General features: G+C 39.6%; 2 protein-coding genes across 7 annotated transcripts in view; one reads left to right on the top strand and one right to left on the bottom strand.

The window, feature by feature from the left end:
- LOC120497356 (complement C1q tumor necrosis factor-related protein 7) overlaps window positions 1–8,740 on the top strand; it is a 65,694-nt gene extending 56,954 nt beyond the window's left edge. For 3 of the 6 annotated variants that reach the window (XM_039698724.1, XM_039698725.1, XM_039698727.1), the window contains exons 28-35: window positions 659–862; window positions 1,335–1,424; window positions 2,177–2,290; window positions 3,708–3,842; window positions 5,567–5,689; window positions 6,283–6,341; window positions 6,801–6,978; window positions 7,963–8,739. In XM_039698724.1, the coding sequence (XP_039554658.1) occupies window positions 659–862; window positions 1,335–1,424; window positions 2,177–2,290; window positions 3,708–3,842; window positions 5,567–5,689; window positions 6,283–6,341; window positions 6,801–6,978; window positions 7,963–8,151 (1,092 nt within the window). In that variant the 3' untranslated portion in view covers window positions 8,152–8,739. Of the gene's footprint in view, window positions 1–658; window positions 863–1,334; window positions 1,425–2,176; window positions 2,291–3,707; window positions 3,843–5,566; window positions 5,690–6,282; window positions 6,342–6,800; window positions 6,979–7,962 lie in introns of all 6 variants that reach the window. The other 3 variants (XM_039698722.1, XM_039698728.1, XM_039698726.1) reach the window with 3 other exon arrangements.
- A 1,874-nt stretch (window positions 8,741–10,614) lies between these two features.
- FBXL5 (F-box and leucine rich repeat protein 5) overlaps window positions 10,615–17,162 on the bottom strand; it is a 34,149-nt gene continuing 27,601 nt past the window's right edge. Inside the window, exon 12 of the mRNA XM_039698773.1 lies at window positions 10,615–11,261. Coding sequence (XP_039554707.1) covers window positions 11,185–11,261 — 77 coding nt within the window. The 3' untranslated portion in view covers window positions 10,615–11,184. The remainder of the gene's footprint in view (window positions 11,262–17,162) is intronic.

Below are 17,162 nucleotides of genomic sequence, written 5' to 3'. Positions count from 1 at the left end.
TACCTTTAAAAAATGACATCTTAGGTATCATCATGAAATAATTGTCATTGTTATATAATTAATATGTGCTTTTAAGTCCTACATTTGCTTCTGAAAAATCCCATTTAACCATGTGGAAATTTTAGACACCTCTGAATTATAAGGATTCATCTAAAATTCACTTGAACCTTCTCTGCAAATATTTTGGCATTGAGCAGTGTTGTTGCAGTATTATTTATATAAAAATCATTGAGATTTTATGCATAGTGTCAATTGTGGTTTTAATAGAGTGCTGTGGGAATAGCACATAGGATTAGTACCTAACCATAATTGTTTACTTTTGAATTAATATGTGGTGTTACATCCTCATGCCCCTAGTGTTACTTGGCCATAATTTTCACTACATTTTTCAGTGCTTTAATAAAGCCAGCTTATCTGTATAGATCCTTATGGGCATTTATATTAAGTGCAAATTACCTGATTTTCCATTGCCTTGACCTTCCTTTTATGTCTGTAAGCAAAACTTTATGCTACAAGGCAAGTTCAAAGTGCTATTAGAAAATAATTTAACAATCATTTTATTGTCCTCTAAATGATTAAATATAGCCAAATATGGTAAAGACTTAAGTCCAAACTATAAATAAAACTGGTTGTGTATAAATTCTACTGTCTTTTGAAGTTTGATACCCAAGAAGATGAGAAACTGCTCCAGGCAGCAGAAAAATATGAAGCTGAATGTACATCGAAGTTTCCAAGCCGCCAGTGCCTAACTACTGTCATTGACCTTGATGGAAAAACAGTTTTTATTACCAGATATATCAAACCTCTGAATCCACCACAGGAGCTTCTTGATGCTGTCACAGATAGATCTCAAACAGCAGCAGTAAGTACTTAGAAAATATAGTGAAGTCTCTGGGATACAGATTTCAAGATGTTTGTTTGTTTGCCTTGGCTCATGCACATAAGCTTTTGTGTCTCTGCTGTACAGCTACACCATTTGCAAAGGAAAAACTACAGATACAAAATAAAAGTAGTAATGACTATGAATGACTGTGTAATACACAGTAAGTCCAACTGTAATGATACTGTAAAATAGTACTTGTTTTCTCTGGGGAAAAAATAAGTGTATTAATGAGTATTGTCCTTTAAAAGACAAAGAATTATGGCAAATCTCAATGGCACTAGATCATATCAGTCTTCTATACAAATTCTAAAATGAGCTAGCTGCTACTGTACTGAGGTTTCTCAGTGTTTTGTCATTGAGTAGAAACAGCAATATTCTTCACATCTGGTATAATAACACTAGAGCATTTTGAATTAAAAGGGGTGACCTGCTCTGTTTTGTTTTCTTGCAGGAACTGGTGGCTCGATATGTTGCTTTGATTCCTTTTTTGCCAGATAGTGTTTCATTTGCTGGAATTTGTGATTTATGGAGCACATCAGATGTAAGCAATGTATTAAGAAGAAGTTCTTTATCCTCTTGAATGTGATGGAACATCCTAGTGGACATGTTTTTGGAGGGAGGTTGTACTAGATTAGGTCTTGAAGTTCCTTCAGACCTAAATTATTCTGTGATTCTGTTATTGTGAGGAATATTTTTGAGACATTTATTTGAAAGAATAAGGACCCAAGCTTGAAAGAAGTTGCTTATTCTGATCTGAGACAAAATTTTATCCTTGGTAGGTTGCAATAATACATTAGGGCTTCAAACCATCTCCCTTTCTTTCTCAGTTATAAACCAGTCCATGTCATAGACATGCACAAGAGAAGGGATGCTGACTGATGGAGACTTTACAGCTAGACTTAAAATGGATCATTGTCATTCCAAGGAACTACAGAAAAGACATTACATTTAGTGTAAGCAGTAATGGGATATTTAGTATTCTGTCACACAAATGCTGTAATTTAGAGAATAACAGCAGACATTGTTTATCATAGATGAAGTTTTTATCATCTCAGAACTTTTCTGAAAAATGGTCTTTCTGAAAAAGACAAAGACCCTGGTTCTTGTGATATCAGATCTCATGTATTCTCACACTCTTCGTCCTGTGTGTTGAAGCAGTGACCAATAAACAGTAAAGACCAATTGCAAAGATCTGAGAGGACTCCTTGCTTCAGATGTGTTAAGAAACATTATAAAATATTCTAAGTTGATAACTGCCTAGAAAACCTTTTTTTTTTTTAATACCTCAATTAGCAATTTCTTTATCTTCTGGCGGGAGATGAGGAAGAACACGCCGTGCTCTTGTGTAATTATTTTCTTGGTATGGGGAAAAAAGCCTGGCTTATCATTGGAAATGCCGTTCCTGAGGTAAGAGGATTCTTTCATTTGGCCTAAGTATTAACTTTTATTTTGTGAAGTCTTTGGCCCCCAACAATGGATAATTGTTTCTTGCTGGGATGTTTTATCTAAAGATTGGTGCTGGGCACTGATTCTTTTCAGAGAAGTAAATAAAAAATTGAAAGTATATCTTAGTGTATGTCTGGGTTTTTTTCCTGGACCTCATGCTTAAACTGGTAGTAGTTGTCATCATAATACAGTACCAAGTGTCTGTAACCCTTCATTTGACTTTAGCTTGTATAAATGGTGTATCCAGAACCAATTGATGGAGACGGGCCCTTCACAGCATCTCAGTCATGGATACACGGGGTCTAACTGAGTTTGTGTGGGATTTGGTACAGGTTCAGAGGTGATAGGAGAGGCCTAGGGGCATGCCAGGGGTTCTTACTGGTCACACACATCTGCTGATTCTCTGACTGATGGCAGAGCTGCAGCAATAGTAAAGATAGATTGGTTCAGGCTGAACAAGTGCCTCTCCCCCTGCCCACTGTAATGCAGGCAGGTGAGGGGTCTGCTCTGCCTTGGGCTCCTGGGAGCCAGTGTGGCAGCAGCTGGGCTCAGACTGGCCCAGAACTGAAACACTGAGGTTGTTCTGGTGCTTGGGAGATGCCTTTGTTCTCAGGGAAGCACTCAGATTTCCAACTAACCAATACTGCTCTTTTCAAAAAGGTGGTAACTGTTTATAATGCAAATTTCTACATACATATGAAAGGCTTTTTTGGTAAAAATTTCTGTCTAAGCTACGTTCTTAAGCACATTCTGAGACACTGCAGTGACAGGAACAAGTACTCAGATACATTCCTTCCCTTCAAAATCTGATTGAGATGCTAGTCATTAATAAAACGTTTGTAAGGAGGGAATTTACTCCAGGTATTTCAAGATACCTGGAAAATATAAGGGATGACAAGAACACAGGAGAGCAGTTTAGGGATTCCTGATTGAGAATATAAAGAGAAATTCCTCACATGCCAGGGAGGGAGGCTGATGGCTGAGACACAGAGTGTGCTGCCTGGATGGGAGTCCTTCAGCTCTGAGGTTGCCCTTGGATGAGAGCTGTGGCAGTAACCAAGCAGGATGTGTTGATACTGAAGTGGCATCTGGTAAACATCCCTGTATGTGGGATTTCACATCTGTTTGTAGTGAGACAAGACCTTTCAGACTCGATATGTTAAGAATGGCTCGGAGCTCTGCATGTCTGACATTTCTCTGCCACGTTATTATATAAGTGTTGAACTGTAATGAACCTGTAAATTCTTCCAAACAGTTTGCCCTAAAAAGCACTATCAACCTCAACAGTAAAAATCTAGTATTACCAAGAATACAAAGCATACTGTCCTTGTAGCCAGTTTTCAAACATCTTTCTCATACTTTTTTTTTTCCTTCCTAGGGACCAACTGCATATGTATTGACTTTGGAACAAAGTCAGTATGTAATTTGGAATCCCAGTACTGGATGTTTTTATGGGCAGTATGATACTTTCTGCCCCTTACAAAATGTGTACTGTCTGATCAGCTGTGATAATGTAAGTGTGCCCAGTCTTGTCACATTTCTATACACATGAAAGTTAATAACTTGATTCTTTTTTTGGCATAATTTGTTTTTATTGTAAACATGTTTAGGATATCATTTATTATAAATATAATCAAATTTTAAGTAGGTTTTTCACCTACTTTAAGTAAGAAAGATTTTTTTAATCAGCATTTAGGTGGATCAAGAGATTTGTTAATGTAATTTTCATTACTGAGTTTCACTTACATGTTTCCCAGAGTGGATGGGCTAAGATTACAACTGCTTAGGTGAGGAGTAGTCATTCCTCAAAGATAATAGTTTGCAGGTGAAATATGACTGAAAAATGAGAAAAAAAGTATAAAGAGTCACTTGAGTTGCCCATGTGACATTATTCACAACCTGGATGGTTCAACGTGCACAACACAGGGCACAAAAACAATACTGATTTTCTCTTGGCATCAAGTCCTCCCATTTATTTGAAAATAGGCAAGTAATACTGGTGCATGTTGATAAGGTATTATTCATTGTGTGGCTGTAAACTCTCTGAGATAGTGGGGTGAGAGAGGAGAGACTGTAGAGCTGTGCAGCTCTGGGCAGGTGAAGGAGCAGCCACAAGCTGGGAGCTGAGCCTGGGCAGGGAGGCTCAGAAACCCTGGGAAGTGTCCTGCCAGCAGCATTCCCTGACTTGGTTGGAAGCCAGACCTCCCACGTTCTGGGGACACAAACAAGGAAATGATAACAGGGTAGAAAGATGTGTGAAAGTCTGAAAATGAGAAAATAGAAGGCAAACTTAAAAGAAGAACCCTAGGGTTTATTTGAATGGAAACTGGAAGTTGACTTTAAAAGTTTGCCCCTCAGTTTTTGGAATGCCACGCATTATGAGTTTTGTTTTGTTATTTAATCCCCTATGTTCTATTTTAAACACAGATCCTAACTTTAGATGAAAATTTGATATTCTAAAGTACATTTATTTTAAAAGTGTCAGTTCTTTTACTGAAAACATTTTGGGGAGTGGTAGAGTTGTTTGGTTTGGTGTTTTTGTAAGCGGCACTAATCCTGCAGTTAAGAAAAATGTAACTTAGTTGTTAATTGCTGGCAGAAGCAAGTAAGGACTTGAGCACTGACTTGAACTTCAGAACACAACAACAGCTTCCAAGGCACCTAATTCCTGTCTCAGTGAGACTGAGCAGTCCCAGCCAGGAGAGCCACACCACCTCACACCCAGCTGGGGCAGAACCAGCTGTCCTAAAAGGCTCTACAGAGCCTCAGTTACAAAGGGTCACACACATTGCAGAGTAAGTTGTGGTACATTTTGCAGCCTTAGAAATAGTTATTTAAAGGTTGCTAGAACAAGAATCCTACAGTGCCTGCATGCTCCAGACTAGGCACAGAAGCCAAAATGAATGTCTGTAAAGAAGGGGAGTGCAAGACATGGGTTCCTTCCACTTACTGACCAAATGTGCACAGAAGCTGTGACTCGTGTGTCTGCAGTCTCTGCTTGTCTTCTGCAAGGTACACTTAGAAGAGCAGTAGTGTTGGGGTGCAGCAGCTGCCAGGCATCACAGCCACAGCAGCACTGGGGTGGGGTCTTGGAGGAATTTAATCAGAATTCAGAAGGAATTGTGCAGCAGGCTACAGGAGGCTAACATTATATAGAATTTAATTCTGTGTAAGTGGAATGTGTTCCATAGGTGTTGATTATATGCTGAAAGCTAAACCAAATTTGCTTTCCTGTAGATTTGGTTTAATATGCAAGAATATGATTCCCCGGGAAGGATATATTTTGATATCAGCAAACCAAAACTTTGGAAGCCTTTCTTTTCAAGAAGTTTGCCATTCCCTGGTCTCCGCAGCATTCAGGTATTGATGGATCTATTGCCAACTCCAAAAGAGGGATTAGGATATCACAGACTTGGTATAAAGAAGCAGATATTAAGTTATTTGGAATTCTTTGGTTAAGTATATTTATGTAATAGCATTGGTTTTTAAAAATATTTCTTAGTTACTCCTTTAAAAAAATGAAAGCAGGAATACTGAAAAAAGTTGATTTTATACAGAATTAATATTTTTGCACTCTATCTAAGATCTCAGGGCAACAGTGAAGTAAATTGAATAAATCTTTAACACAAACATATCTAAAGTAGTAACTCAGTATTATAAAGAAAAAGTCAACTTTTGTCTCATTGCTAAGAAGGCATTTTTTTCAAGCTGTATGAACATCACTAGTAAAAAGCCAGAAATTTCTGTACAGTGATGAAAGGTGTAAACAGTTCAAATTTACTGGGGGGGGGAAGGAAACCCCAGAATTACACACAAATATCTAGTTAAATTTTAGATTCTTTTTGCATAAATGCAAACTTCTGTGAGCATCATCAAGGCAGAAAGTCCTGAAGTTACATTGTTATATGTTTAGAAGAGACTGCATGTTTTAATATTTATTTATTTATTGGTAGCCTGAAGAACTAACTTATGAGCATTCAGATAAGGCTGCTGCACTGGAACTGCAGAGCAGGTAATGCTACCTCCAGAACAAGTGCCATCAGTGCTAATACCAGAGCATTCCCAGGTATTCATTCCTAGCTCCTAAAAATCTGATTTCAATGCCATGAGAATGACACTGAAAATCAGAAGCTATTGTTTCAGGGCTTTTTAAAATTCTCTTTCTTCAATAGAGATTGTGAGGTAAAAAGAACTAATCAGTCATTGCTCCGCCATTTCACAAAGAACAAAATGCTGTGGGGGGATGAGAGGAGAGGGTGTAAACTAAAAGGGGTTGTAATTCCATGGCTTTCCATGCAGACATTGACAATGCAGACATTACTACACAGCTCTGTTGGCTTTTCTGCACTTCTAGTGAGCAGTAAGTTTAACTGAGGTCATGTGTGGTTCTCAGAATCTGTACTGTCTGCCAAGGGAGATCAGTTCAGATGTCCAATACTAGAATTGTAATAATCAGTCTATCTTACTGCAGGATTGAAAAAATATTAAAGGATAAGATTATGGAATGGAGACCAACGCGCCCAACACATTGGAACAGATACTGCACCTCCACCCTCCGAAACTTTTTGCCGCTGCTGGAACAAAAGCAAGGCAAAGATGTAGAAGATGACCATCAGGCAGAGCTGCAAAAACAGCTGGGAGATTACAGGGTACACTTGTGAACATAAATGGCTTGTGCATAGAAGCAGGAATTTAAATCCCTAGGTTTTAGAATCACCACTCTGTGGTGTAGAAGAGTGTCCATGGCTGGTTCTGTCTTCTGCTACCAAAATCCACAAGAGATTTTATACCAAAGAGAAACCATTATAATATTAATAGAGTGATGATCTGGTTTATTTCATTTGTATGTTGAAGATAAAACAACAATGCACCCATTAACTTTATATTGTTATGTTCAGCAGAAACATGAATTGCTGCACAGCAGCCACTACTGCAGTACATCAGCACCAGTGCAGTCTCCCAGCAGCAGCTGCTAGGGGCTCATTGCTGCAGCAGCTCTCAGGGTCAGTAGGAATCTGCTGCTGGTGCTGAGTAGTGCTACACACAGTCTGCTTACAGGTGCAGGAGCCCACACAACAAGCTTTTCTTCACGTCTTTGCTTCACTCTCTAAAATTGACTGATGTGTTCACATGCAGCCACTGGTGTGCCTGTGCATTATTCTTCCAGGCTGGTTGGAGGGGCTTTTTGCTTTCCACATGGAACACCTGTGACAGTACTGGCAGCTCTGGCCAGCTCCAAAATGCGTTGGGGTTTCGCTTCCTGTTGAGCAGGAGACATTTGCTCAAATCCCAAGCCAGAAGAAGAGAGTGATTTAAAACCAGCTGCAAGGCAAAAAAGCAATGAAGCTCTACTATATGTGTTCATTAATGTAACTGTATTCTAGTGGATTCTAAAGAACTTCACTTTGAACTTTAACCAAATTAAAGAGGAAAAATGGCATAAGCTTGCCTGGAGTATGTGAAAAAGGGAGGTGTTATCAAAATACAAACATAGGTTCTTCTATTGCATCACCTCAGGCTGGCAATAGAGAAGATAATTTGTTTTACTCAGCATGTCAATTTTTTTAACTATGTATTTATTCAGGTGCCTCCATCTTTTCTTCTTACATGTTTTCTTTTCTTTCTTTTCCCAGGTCTCTGGATTTCCTATTCATATGCCCTATTCTGAAGTGAGACCTTTAATAGAAGCTGTACACAGCACAAGAGTTCACACCATTGATGTTTCCAGTGTTGAATTTGCTCTGGCTGTGTATGTTCATGCTTATCCCCAAAATGTTCTCTCTATATGGATTTATGTTGCTTCACTTGTGCGAAATAGGTAGTACAGACCAGTCTGACTGCTGCAGGAAATTTGCTTATATAGGTGTAAATATATGATTTCTTTCACTGCTGAACTATTCCAAGTATTTTAAAAATCAAATGACAACATGATTTTTAGTAGTTATTTGCCCTAAAACCACTAATTACTGCTAAGGAAGAGACTGACAGCATAAATTTCCAGTACTAATAGGTGATTTTTATGTAGTCTTTTATAGCTCCCTGTGGGACCTCACACTCTTAAAGCATTACACGTTCACATATAAGTGACAGTGCAGAGTAAAATGTTTCCTTGGTATCCCTGTAGCTAGCCAGTTTATCTACAGATGATCTTCCTCTTCAAAAGACACTTGTAAATAAAAAAAATTTCTGTATCTCAGTTTCTGAATTTTTAGCTATGAAAAATTTCATATACCTAAGAGCCATCAATGAAGAGACCATACCTCAGTTTTTGAGAGGCTGCTTCATATCCTGCTCTGTATTTTATGTCTGTATCATGCCAGCATCATTTAAAGGTGGAAGACATTTTCTTAAGAAGTTAAAGATGAAGGATTTAATAAATATTTTTATTAAACCTTAAGCAGAAGCTCCTTCCTTTTATACATGTATTTGATTAAATTACTTAGGAGTATGAAATCCTTGTCTGCAAGTTAGCAAACTTGTGAGTAGATGATTATCAAAAGAACAGTTAACTAAAAATCAAATTCACTTACTAGTATGTAAGTAGTTGTGGTGTTAATACTGATATCCATATCCTTTTCCTGCTGTTATCTTGCTAATCAAACTCTTCAAGTAAAAATGACAGTGGACTGAGTTTAGGAAGTGTTCAGCAGGACCTTGAACTTGCCTTTGTTGATTTCCAGATGGTTCCTTTCTGCCCATCTCTCCAACCTGCCCAGGGCCTTCTGAAGGGCTGCACAACACTCAGGGGGACCAGCCCAAAGCTCCTCACAGCTTTGTGCTGTTAGTGAACCTGCTGAGGATGCATCTGGACCTTCAGCCCAGCCTGGACTTACTCGTCCCATGAATTAGTTAGCCCAGACTTGGACCTTGGGGGACATCACCACTGGCCTCCAACCAGACCTTGTGCCCCTAACTACAAACCTCTGGGATCTGTGTTCAGCACCTCACTGTCCACTCATCCAGACCACAATTCCTGACCCTGTGAGGAGGTTTGGGAGACAGTGTTGAAAGCCTTGCTGAAGTCAGGGTTGACAATGCCCACTGCTCTCCCCTCATCTGGCCAGGAACTTGTTCCATCATAGAGAAAGTGGGCTGGTCAAACAGAGAATCCATGCTGACTATTGCTGATCACCTTTGTCATCCATGCAAGAGATGCCTCCAGAGTGAGACACTCCATTACCTTTCCAGGGATAGAGGTCATGCTGACTGGACAGTAGTTCCTTGGATCCTTCTTGTCCTTTTTGAAGACCAAGGTGACATTTGCTTTCCTGCAGTCCTCAGCCACCTCTCCTGATCTCCATGACCTTTCAAAGATGAGTGGCCTCACTATAGTGTCTGCCAGCTCTCTCAGCACTCATGGACTTGCTTAGAGTCAGGGGTTGTTGCCACCCTTCTACAGGCCTCACTAGAAAGTACATTGTCATCACATGATGCTGTGCTGAACACTGATGGCATCTCCCAAGCTTATTCCATGGTGTACCTGCAGCTCATTCCATCCTCAGCTGTGTCTACACTCACTAGTATTTTTCTTACCTTACTCTTCAGTTTAGCATGACCAAGATGGTGGCAAAACTTGCCGTTTCCTCCAGCTCTGCCTGCACACTGACTTCCCAGACACCTTTCCCTAGAATCTTGAAAGCTACTAGGTCACCATGACTGGTGTTCTAAATAAATACTACTCAAAAGAATTTATCCAATTAGGAAAACAGGTAAAAATTACTAACTTTGTATTGTCAGTCCTAAAAATTAGGCACAATAGGAAAAAGAAAACAACCTGTTTGCCTTCTGCAAAAGCAGACACCTGCCCCTCCTCTGCTGCAGAAAAAAACCAGCCTGCAACTGTGCCAACCACGAGCAGGTGGCCATTGAAGTTTACAACTTGCCATGGGCTACAGTACTCATCCCTCACACAGTGTGCTCTCCTCATACCACCACACACACACCACTCATCTCTCTTCCTAGCACACATTTCACTAATCACAGAATTTCTGCTGCCTGCCAGTCGTCTCTACTGTTCAGAGAGGAATCTTTTTAACTATGAAAGCAAGGGGGAAAATGTATTGCTGTCTTTCACAGAGTTCAGATTAATGAAAAATTACTTCCCTGGAAGCTGTTTCAAAAATGCAACTTAGCAGAGTCATAGGAACCATAAAACCAAACCAAAACCCCCATACATACTGTACAGCTAACAGCTCTGCAACCATGACAACACCCTCCCACCTGCCCAACCTCTGCAGCTTCTGGCATGGCACTCTCAAAGCACAGATATTCAACCACTGCACACATTTTTTTTATTGGTGGGAATGTTTTATTTACGTCTTTCAAGCCCAAATACAAAACCAAATGCAAAAGGAAGTTGGCAATTTCCCTAATTTTGCAATATAAAGAACAACTTCAGGATGAGAGGAAAGGGGAAGAAACCAGGCTCCTAAAGATGTATAATTGTTACCCAAATGCAAACAGTAAAATTCAGATTCTCTGCGGAGGTTTATATTGTACTTGCGGATTCAAAATTAAAAAAAGAAAGTCACCTAACACAAAATAATTCAGTAAAGTACAGTTAAGTGCCAAAATTGGAATAAAGTGGCATTAAAAAAAAATCTGAAGATTTTCCCATCTTCCCCAAATTATGTAAAATAAAACCCAACACCCTTCAAGCCAAATGAGGTTGTGAGATTGTTACAACACTGTACAGTACACTCATAATTAAGATTCTGAAGTTGTGGGCAGGGTCAGGCTAGTATAACAAGTCTCACTCCAAGGATTGTTAACACAAGATGCGAGCTGTAAGTAAAGTGCATGAGAGGAAGCCTGCTCAGCTAAATGAAGTAGACCGAAAGATGAGATGTCAGCGGTCATTCGCCAGAGCGGCAGCAGGCCCGAAAACCACACTGCAAATTCTGGCATCCACTGGCGGTTTCAGCATGAGGACCTGCACAAAAACAACAGCAACGTGAAAAGAAGGAAGGGCCACTCATTTCATAACTCTCAATCTGGTGATTCAGAAAACGTCTCATTTTTTACAATGCACTACACTTCATTCAGTACCGTGAAGTCCGAAATGCTGCTGGTATTATCACAGTGTAAAAAACCTCACCTGGAACAGGTATTTTTCAAGAATTTTTACTTCATAGCTTAGTCCCATGAAGATAACACATCCCAGATTACACAAAAGTACCATAAGCAACACTAAATGAGCAACTTTACACAAGCTGCCACAGCTTCAGAACTGAGTGGTTTTGACAATGTATTTTTAATTCCCATTTTTCAAATTCAGATGATCATTACCAAAGAAACCATAACCTCCAAAACTATGTCTGTGGTAATGGAAACAGCTTTTTAGCCAGGAGGTTGTTTTTTTTTCCTCCATGAACTCTTCATGGTTGGCCAGTCTTTCACATACTCTTGACTGGAAATTCAAAAGCTAAAGACAATCACCTTAGCACCACTGCAGTCATCAGAAGCCATAAGGCTAAATATGAGCCATTCAGAAAAAAGAATGAGTTGCAAGCACAGAAAGCACAAACCAACATTGTAACTCTACCCACCTCCACTTACCTTCACTTACTCCTTTCATGTAAAATGTTAAAGTGACCATGAGATAAGAAATTACTGTATTTATTCAAATGGGGTTTTATTTCCTGCAGCCGTAAGCCTGCTTTGAGACCCATTTGCACTCAGGCTGGCTGAACTCTGGCACCCAACAAACACTGGAAGTGGATTGCTGAGTCAACTCAAACAAGCTGGTAACCAGGACAACACAAATTTTCCCCATTTGTATGAGAAACAAATCAACAAATATTTCAGGTGTTTTTAATGTATATAGAAATTCTAACAGCACCTTTAAATGAACTAGGGCACCATGCCATATCTGGCTTTTTTTACCTCCTTGAACAGTAAAGCCATAATTAAATTAAATTTCCAAGAATCTGGGGCCTTGAAAACAGCTTCCTACTTCATGTCACAGACCAATAAGCAATACTTAAGATACATGAGACTGAAAAAAACTTGAAACTGTAAGGAAAGATTAGTTAAGTGAACTTTTCATTGGTCAATACTCTCATTTTCCTTTTCAAATCTTTTTATTCACCTGAACTAAATTTTGATCCTCCACGTCACTTACGAGCTAGTTTGAAAGCTTCTTCAGAAATCCTTTAGAAAGGAGACTCAGTGCTTCTGAACAGCTGGTTCAGCAGAGCATGTTCTGTGCAGCAGCATTTTCCAAGGCGTAGCTGACCTTCCCCAGCACTGCCACAACTACACAGCACAGCAGTGATGCTGAAGCAACTGTCACATTTCTAGCAAAATGCTTGTTGACAAACCATAAAAGCCCAAGGAAAGGAATTCTCAGTATTATTCAATATTGTTTTCCATCCTTTTCTTGCTCATTTTGTGTTCCTCATGCTCCTAGCTGGAACATACCAATTTCAAGGTCTGACCAATGCTCCATCTAACACTAACTTCAGCACTGGTGACAGCAAGTGGTGTCTAGGGACATGATATAAAAGCCTATCATGCACACCTTTGGTGTTTTTCCAGCAACCCTAACTGTTGCATCAGGGACACCGAAGTCCATTTCCTTCAGTACTTGTTTATGGCTCAGTTGTGCATGCAGGTTTTTAACCTCTTTTTAAACCTCCTTTCACAATTCTCCACAGGACCAAGTTCCAAAAGTTCACTACACGGTGCATCTGTGTAAAATTCACCCAGTGCCCCTGAGCTCTAACACTGCAAAATCTGGAGAATTACCACTGCACATTGACCTCATCTACTGCTTTCCATTTCTGTAACAGTCATGCCCCCTTTTCAGCCATCTCATTCCCAGATTGAACATCCAGCCTTCTGAGTGTTCAGTTCCCTAACTTTTTAGAAGGCCTCTTCTGTATCTTCTGTAACTCCAGTGTATACTCTCCTCAGGATGGGGAGACCAAACCCATCATGCAGTGCTCCACATGTGAGTGCCCCAAGGCTTCCAGGACCATGCACAGCACCCTCTATCTTGCTGTCACCACCCTGACGATGGTAACATTGGTGGCTTTTTTGGCTGCTGCTGCAAATAGGAAAGATCTCAGAATTAGCACCAACAGCTCTCTGAAATCATTATCTCCACACTGCACCTGCCAGCTCTGAATTCTGTTTCATGCAATCACAGTTTGATTATTCCCAGCCACCCAGACCTTTAACCACACATACAGCTACAGTGACACTTCTGGAAATCATCATCAGTATTATCATTACTCGAAGACCGCACAGCACCACTCAAAAACATGGAAATTACTGTGTGCATTTCTCACACCACAACACAAGGCAAATGCTGAGTAAGACTGAGCACAGAACTCCTGGGAGGAGAACAGGGAGAAAGTTGTCACCTCCCAGGTTCCCCTCCTGAACAATGACCATTAAGCCCTTCCTTTCTATCCTTTAGTTAGCTTCCAGTTTTTAAATTTAAACCACTCTAACAGCAACTTAAGATCTGAAAAACTTGGATACTTCTAAGTAAATTGGACCATCTGAAAGGCTTTTATATTTGTTTCCCAATTTATTAGGCACTGACTTACAAATTACATTAAGCATATCACATTGAAATTTCACCCTTCTTCCCACACTGCATTTCTTGTCCCATGTCTAATCCTCATACCACCACTAACTTTCCTTTATAGCCTGTAATAAAGAATTCTGATAAAATGAAACATTCAGGGTTCAACCACATCTTCTGAAATCTGCCCTCCCAGTACTCTTTCTTAGCATATATGGGCAATTCCCATCATTTGGAGGGTATTTTATGCTCTTATTATAACAAGGTAGTATCATTGATGGTTGTCTTAACAGTAAGGCCATCTGGGTTTGTTATTTATGGTTTGACATGTCAATTGATCTCCTCCACCACAAGTCATTTACCTCCTCTATAAAATCCCTAGTGCTTAGTTTGTTCTTTTTTACATTTGGTACAGACAGCAAAATTCAAATACCTTTACTTTTGATAGCCATGGACACTGGGTTTGTTTCCCTGGCTTTATTTATGACCACTGACCTTTGGCTACATCACTTTGGCTTCATAACCTCTGACTTCCCCAGTTTTTGCTACTGACCTCATTCAGACTAGACTCTGCTTTAGAATTCTCTCTGTTTAAATTCAAATGGCCTCTCTAATCTTGCCAAAAGAATACTGTCTTCTGTTTCCTCTGTATATGAGGTGTCCAACTCCTCTCACCTCACTGATGCATTAGGTTAAGTAATATGGTAACTGCATATATTCCTCTCAGATTGTCCAGTGTGATGGTCATTTCAACCTAACAGTGGAGATGAATCCCTTCCATAGAATCACAGGATAGTTTGGGTTGAAGGGACTTTTAAAAGTCATCTAGTTCCAACCACCTTGAAATAATCTGGCACATCTTCAACTAGATAAAGTTGCTCACACACCCCTTTCAGCCTAACCCCAAATGTGCCCAGAGATAAGTCTAGCACCACCTTTCCAGGCAACCTGTTCCACCATCTCCCATCTCCATTTGCCCATTATTGCTTTCAGCACAGCCCAGTTAGCAATGCACTGTATTATCTAGGAGGACACTGCTCCATACAGCAATTTCACACACTGCATGCACACTTTGAGGACTGGCTGATGATTTGAATGAACTTTGACAGTTTTGATGGCCAGGTATAGCAAGCAACCACGGGGTGTTTGCAGTGTCAGGTTCTGGCTTATGTAATAAAACATCCTGACAGTGATGAACCAGATACCATCACTGCTGGACTTAATAAGGAGCCCAAAATGTAGTCTTTTAAAACAACATGTGATGGAAGTGTGGGGAAGGAACAGTACATGCAGTGGATCATAAGGAGAAGTGTACTTCCCTCTGTGAACACTTAGTAAGTGCTAGCAGTGAAGTGCTAAATTAAATGTGCTTTGGGTTCACCTGGGAAAGCAAAGTTAATCATCTAACCTGCCACAGTCTACTTTACTGGTTTAGTTGCTTCTAAACTGGATTACTGTAATGCTCTTTACATGCACATCTGATTACTCAGATGCTCAGGGGACAGAGTAGAGGTGAGGTCTGTTTACTTGTGGTGAACATATAAACACATTTGGTAATGTAGGAGAGGAGCAGAGCTATTTGATTACTCCATTTTGTTACATGTACTAGTAGAACAAAAATTAGAATTCCATAGAGTGAAGTTTGGCATTCCACCAAGAATCCATGACGACATGGACCAAGACCACAGTAAAAGAACCACTCCTGCCAAGGCAACTGGCTGCCACAACCATATAATACCCTTTCAGATATTTGTGAGTACACTGGTAATCTGTAGAATTTACACTGAGACCTACACTTGGAACACTGTGCTCCCACGTAAGTCTGCACACAGTGGTCCGTACGCCTTAAAAGAACTGGCAAAGTCTTGGCTTGACTACTGAAAGACAGAGCAATTGTGACCAGTGACTTTTAAATGCCAGAAGAGTGAATAATTAGAATCAAGCTTTATTTCATTAATGTCCTATTTCTTTAATTACAGAAACTGAGGATTACATAATTAAAAAAAACTCTAGAAACTAAATCATACTTAAATGCTGAAAATATCTACTGCTGCAGAAATTAAGGAGCCCCTTCTTTCTAATGCCAAAGCTGAAAGTACTCCAGGCTTTGAAATGGAGAAAATTAGTCAGAAGAATGGACACATCTGGACAAAACAGCCTTAGGACAATAAGAACTCAGTGGCAAGATGTAACTCAAAATTAAACTCTTCTTGCTCAGTTTAGTGTGATCCACAACCAAATTTGTTTTAGACAAATGAAATCAGCCATTAAAAGCAATGTACATTGACAGATTTGTTTTCAGCTGCAGCTGAGGGTTATCTAACTCCAAGACTCCAGTACTGTGAAAAACATAAGAAATCCTAAACATTAGTATGCAAACCAAAAACTCAAGTGAAGATAACAATAAACAAAAAAAATAGATCTGGAAATATATGCAAATTCATGGTTTCTGGTCATAAAAACTGTACCATGTTACTGGTGTGCAACAGCAGTCAGATTTAAACCCAACTACTTCACCTCAGCTGCTCTACTTTTCTAATCTTGCTCTACTAAAACGGTAGAACAGCACCTGCTGAAAATGCAAAAATTGCAACCAAAGTGCCTACCAAACATGTGCAACAAGCCCTCCACAAAGAAATTCCAATGAAGCTGGGTTGTATCTAAGGGGTCCCATTAGGCTTAATGTTTGTAGGAAAAAAAAAATCTGAAAATAAGCTGCAGGTAAAAGTAAAGCCCTTATTCATCAGCAGATGACAAAGCTGTATCCTTATTATTCATAGATGGCTAAATTCCATGCTGTTGGCTCCATTTTTTTTTCTGCAAGACTGACAGGTTTTCCAATCTCTGATCCCAGAGTACAACTCCTTCCCCGAAAACAACCACTGATAAGCTGGTGAGCAAAGAAAATTATGAAATTATTCTGTACATGCTTACAGATCAGTAAACTTTGTGCAGCAGTTAGTAATACAATCTGTAAATGTGCAAATAAACAGCTTCAGATATGGACTGATTTACATGAAACAGCTACTGCTTTCCCTAGTTACTTTAGAAATGCCAAATGATACAGAAACAGCTGCTGTAGAAATCCTGCTGCCCACAGAATGGAATAAGGCATCAGTTTCACACTGAACAGCCTATCACAATCAAATTTGATTGAAAATACAAGGAACAAAACCCAGACAAAACGGCAGGGAATTCATTTATAAAGGCTACTTTCCATAAAGCCATAAACTTCTGAGATGACATTATTTCTCAAGAGATGTAAGAAGTCAGACCATTACAGGCTCACTGTCCTGT

This window comes from Passer montanus, unplaced genomic scaffold (assembly GCF_014805655.1).
Source record: "Passer montanus isolate IOZ18808 unplaced genomic scaffold, ASM1480565v1 scaffold13, whole genome shotgun sequence".
Classification (NCBI taxonomy): Eukaryota; Metazoa; Chordata; class Aves; order Passeriformes; family Passeridae; genus Passer; species Passer montanus.
Note: the sequence above shows the minus strand (reverse complement) of the source record. Positions and strands in the feature narration are given on the sequence as shown.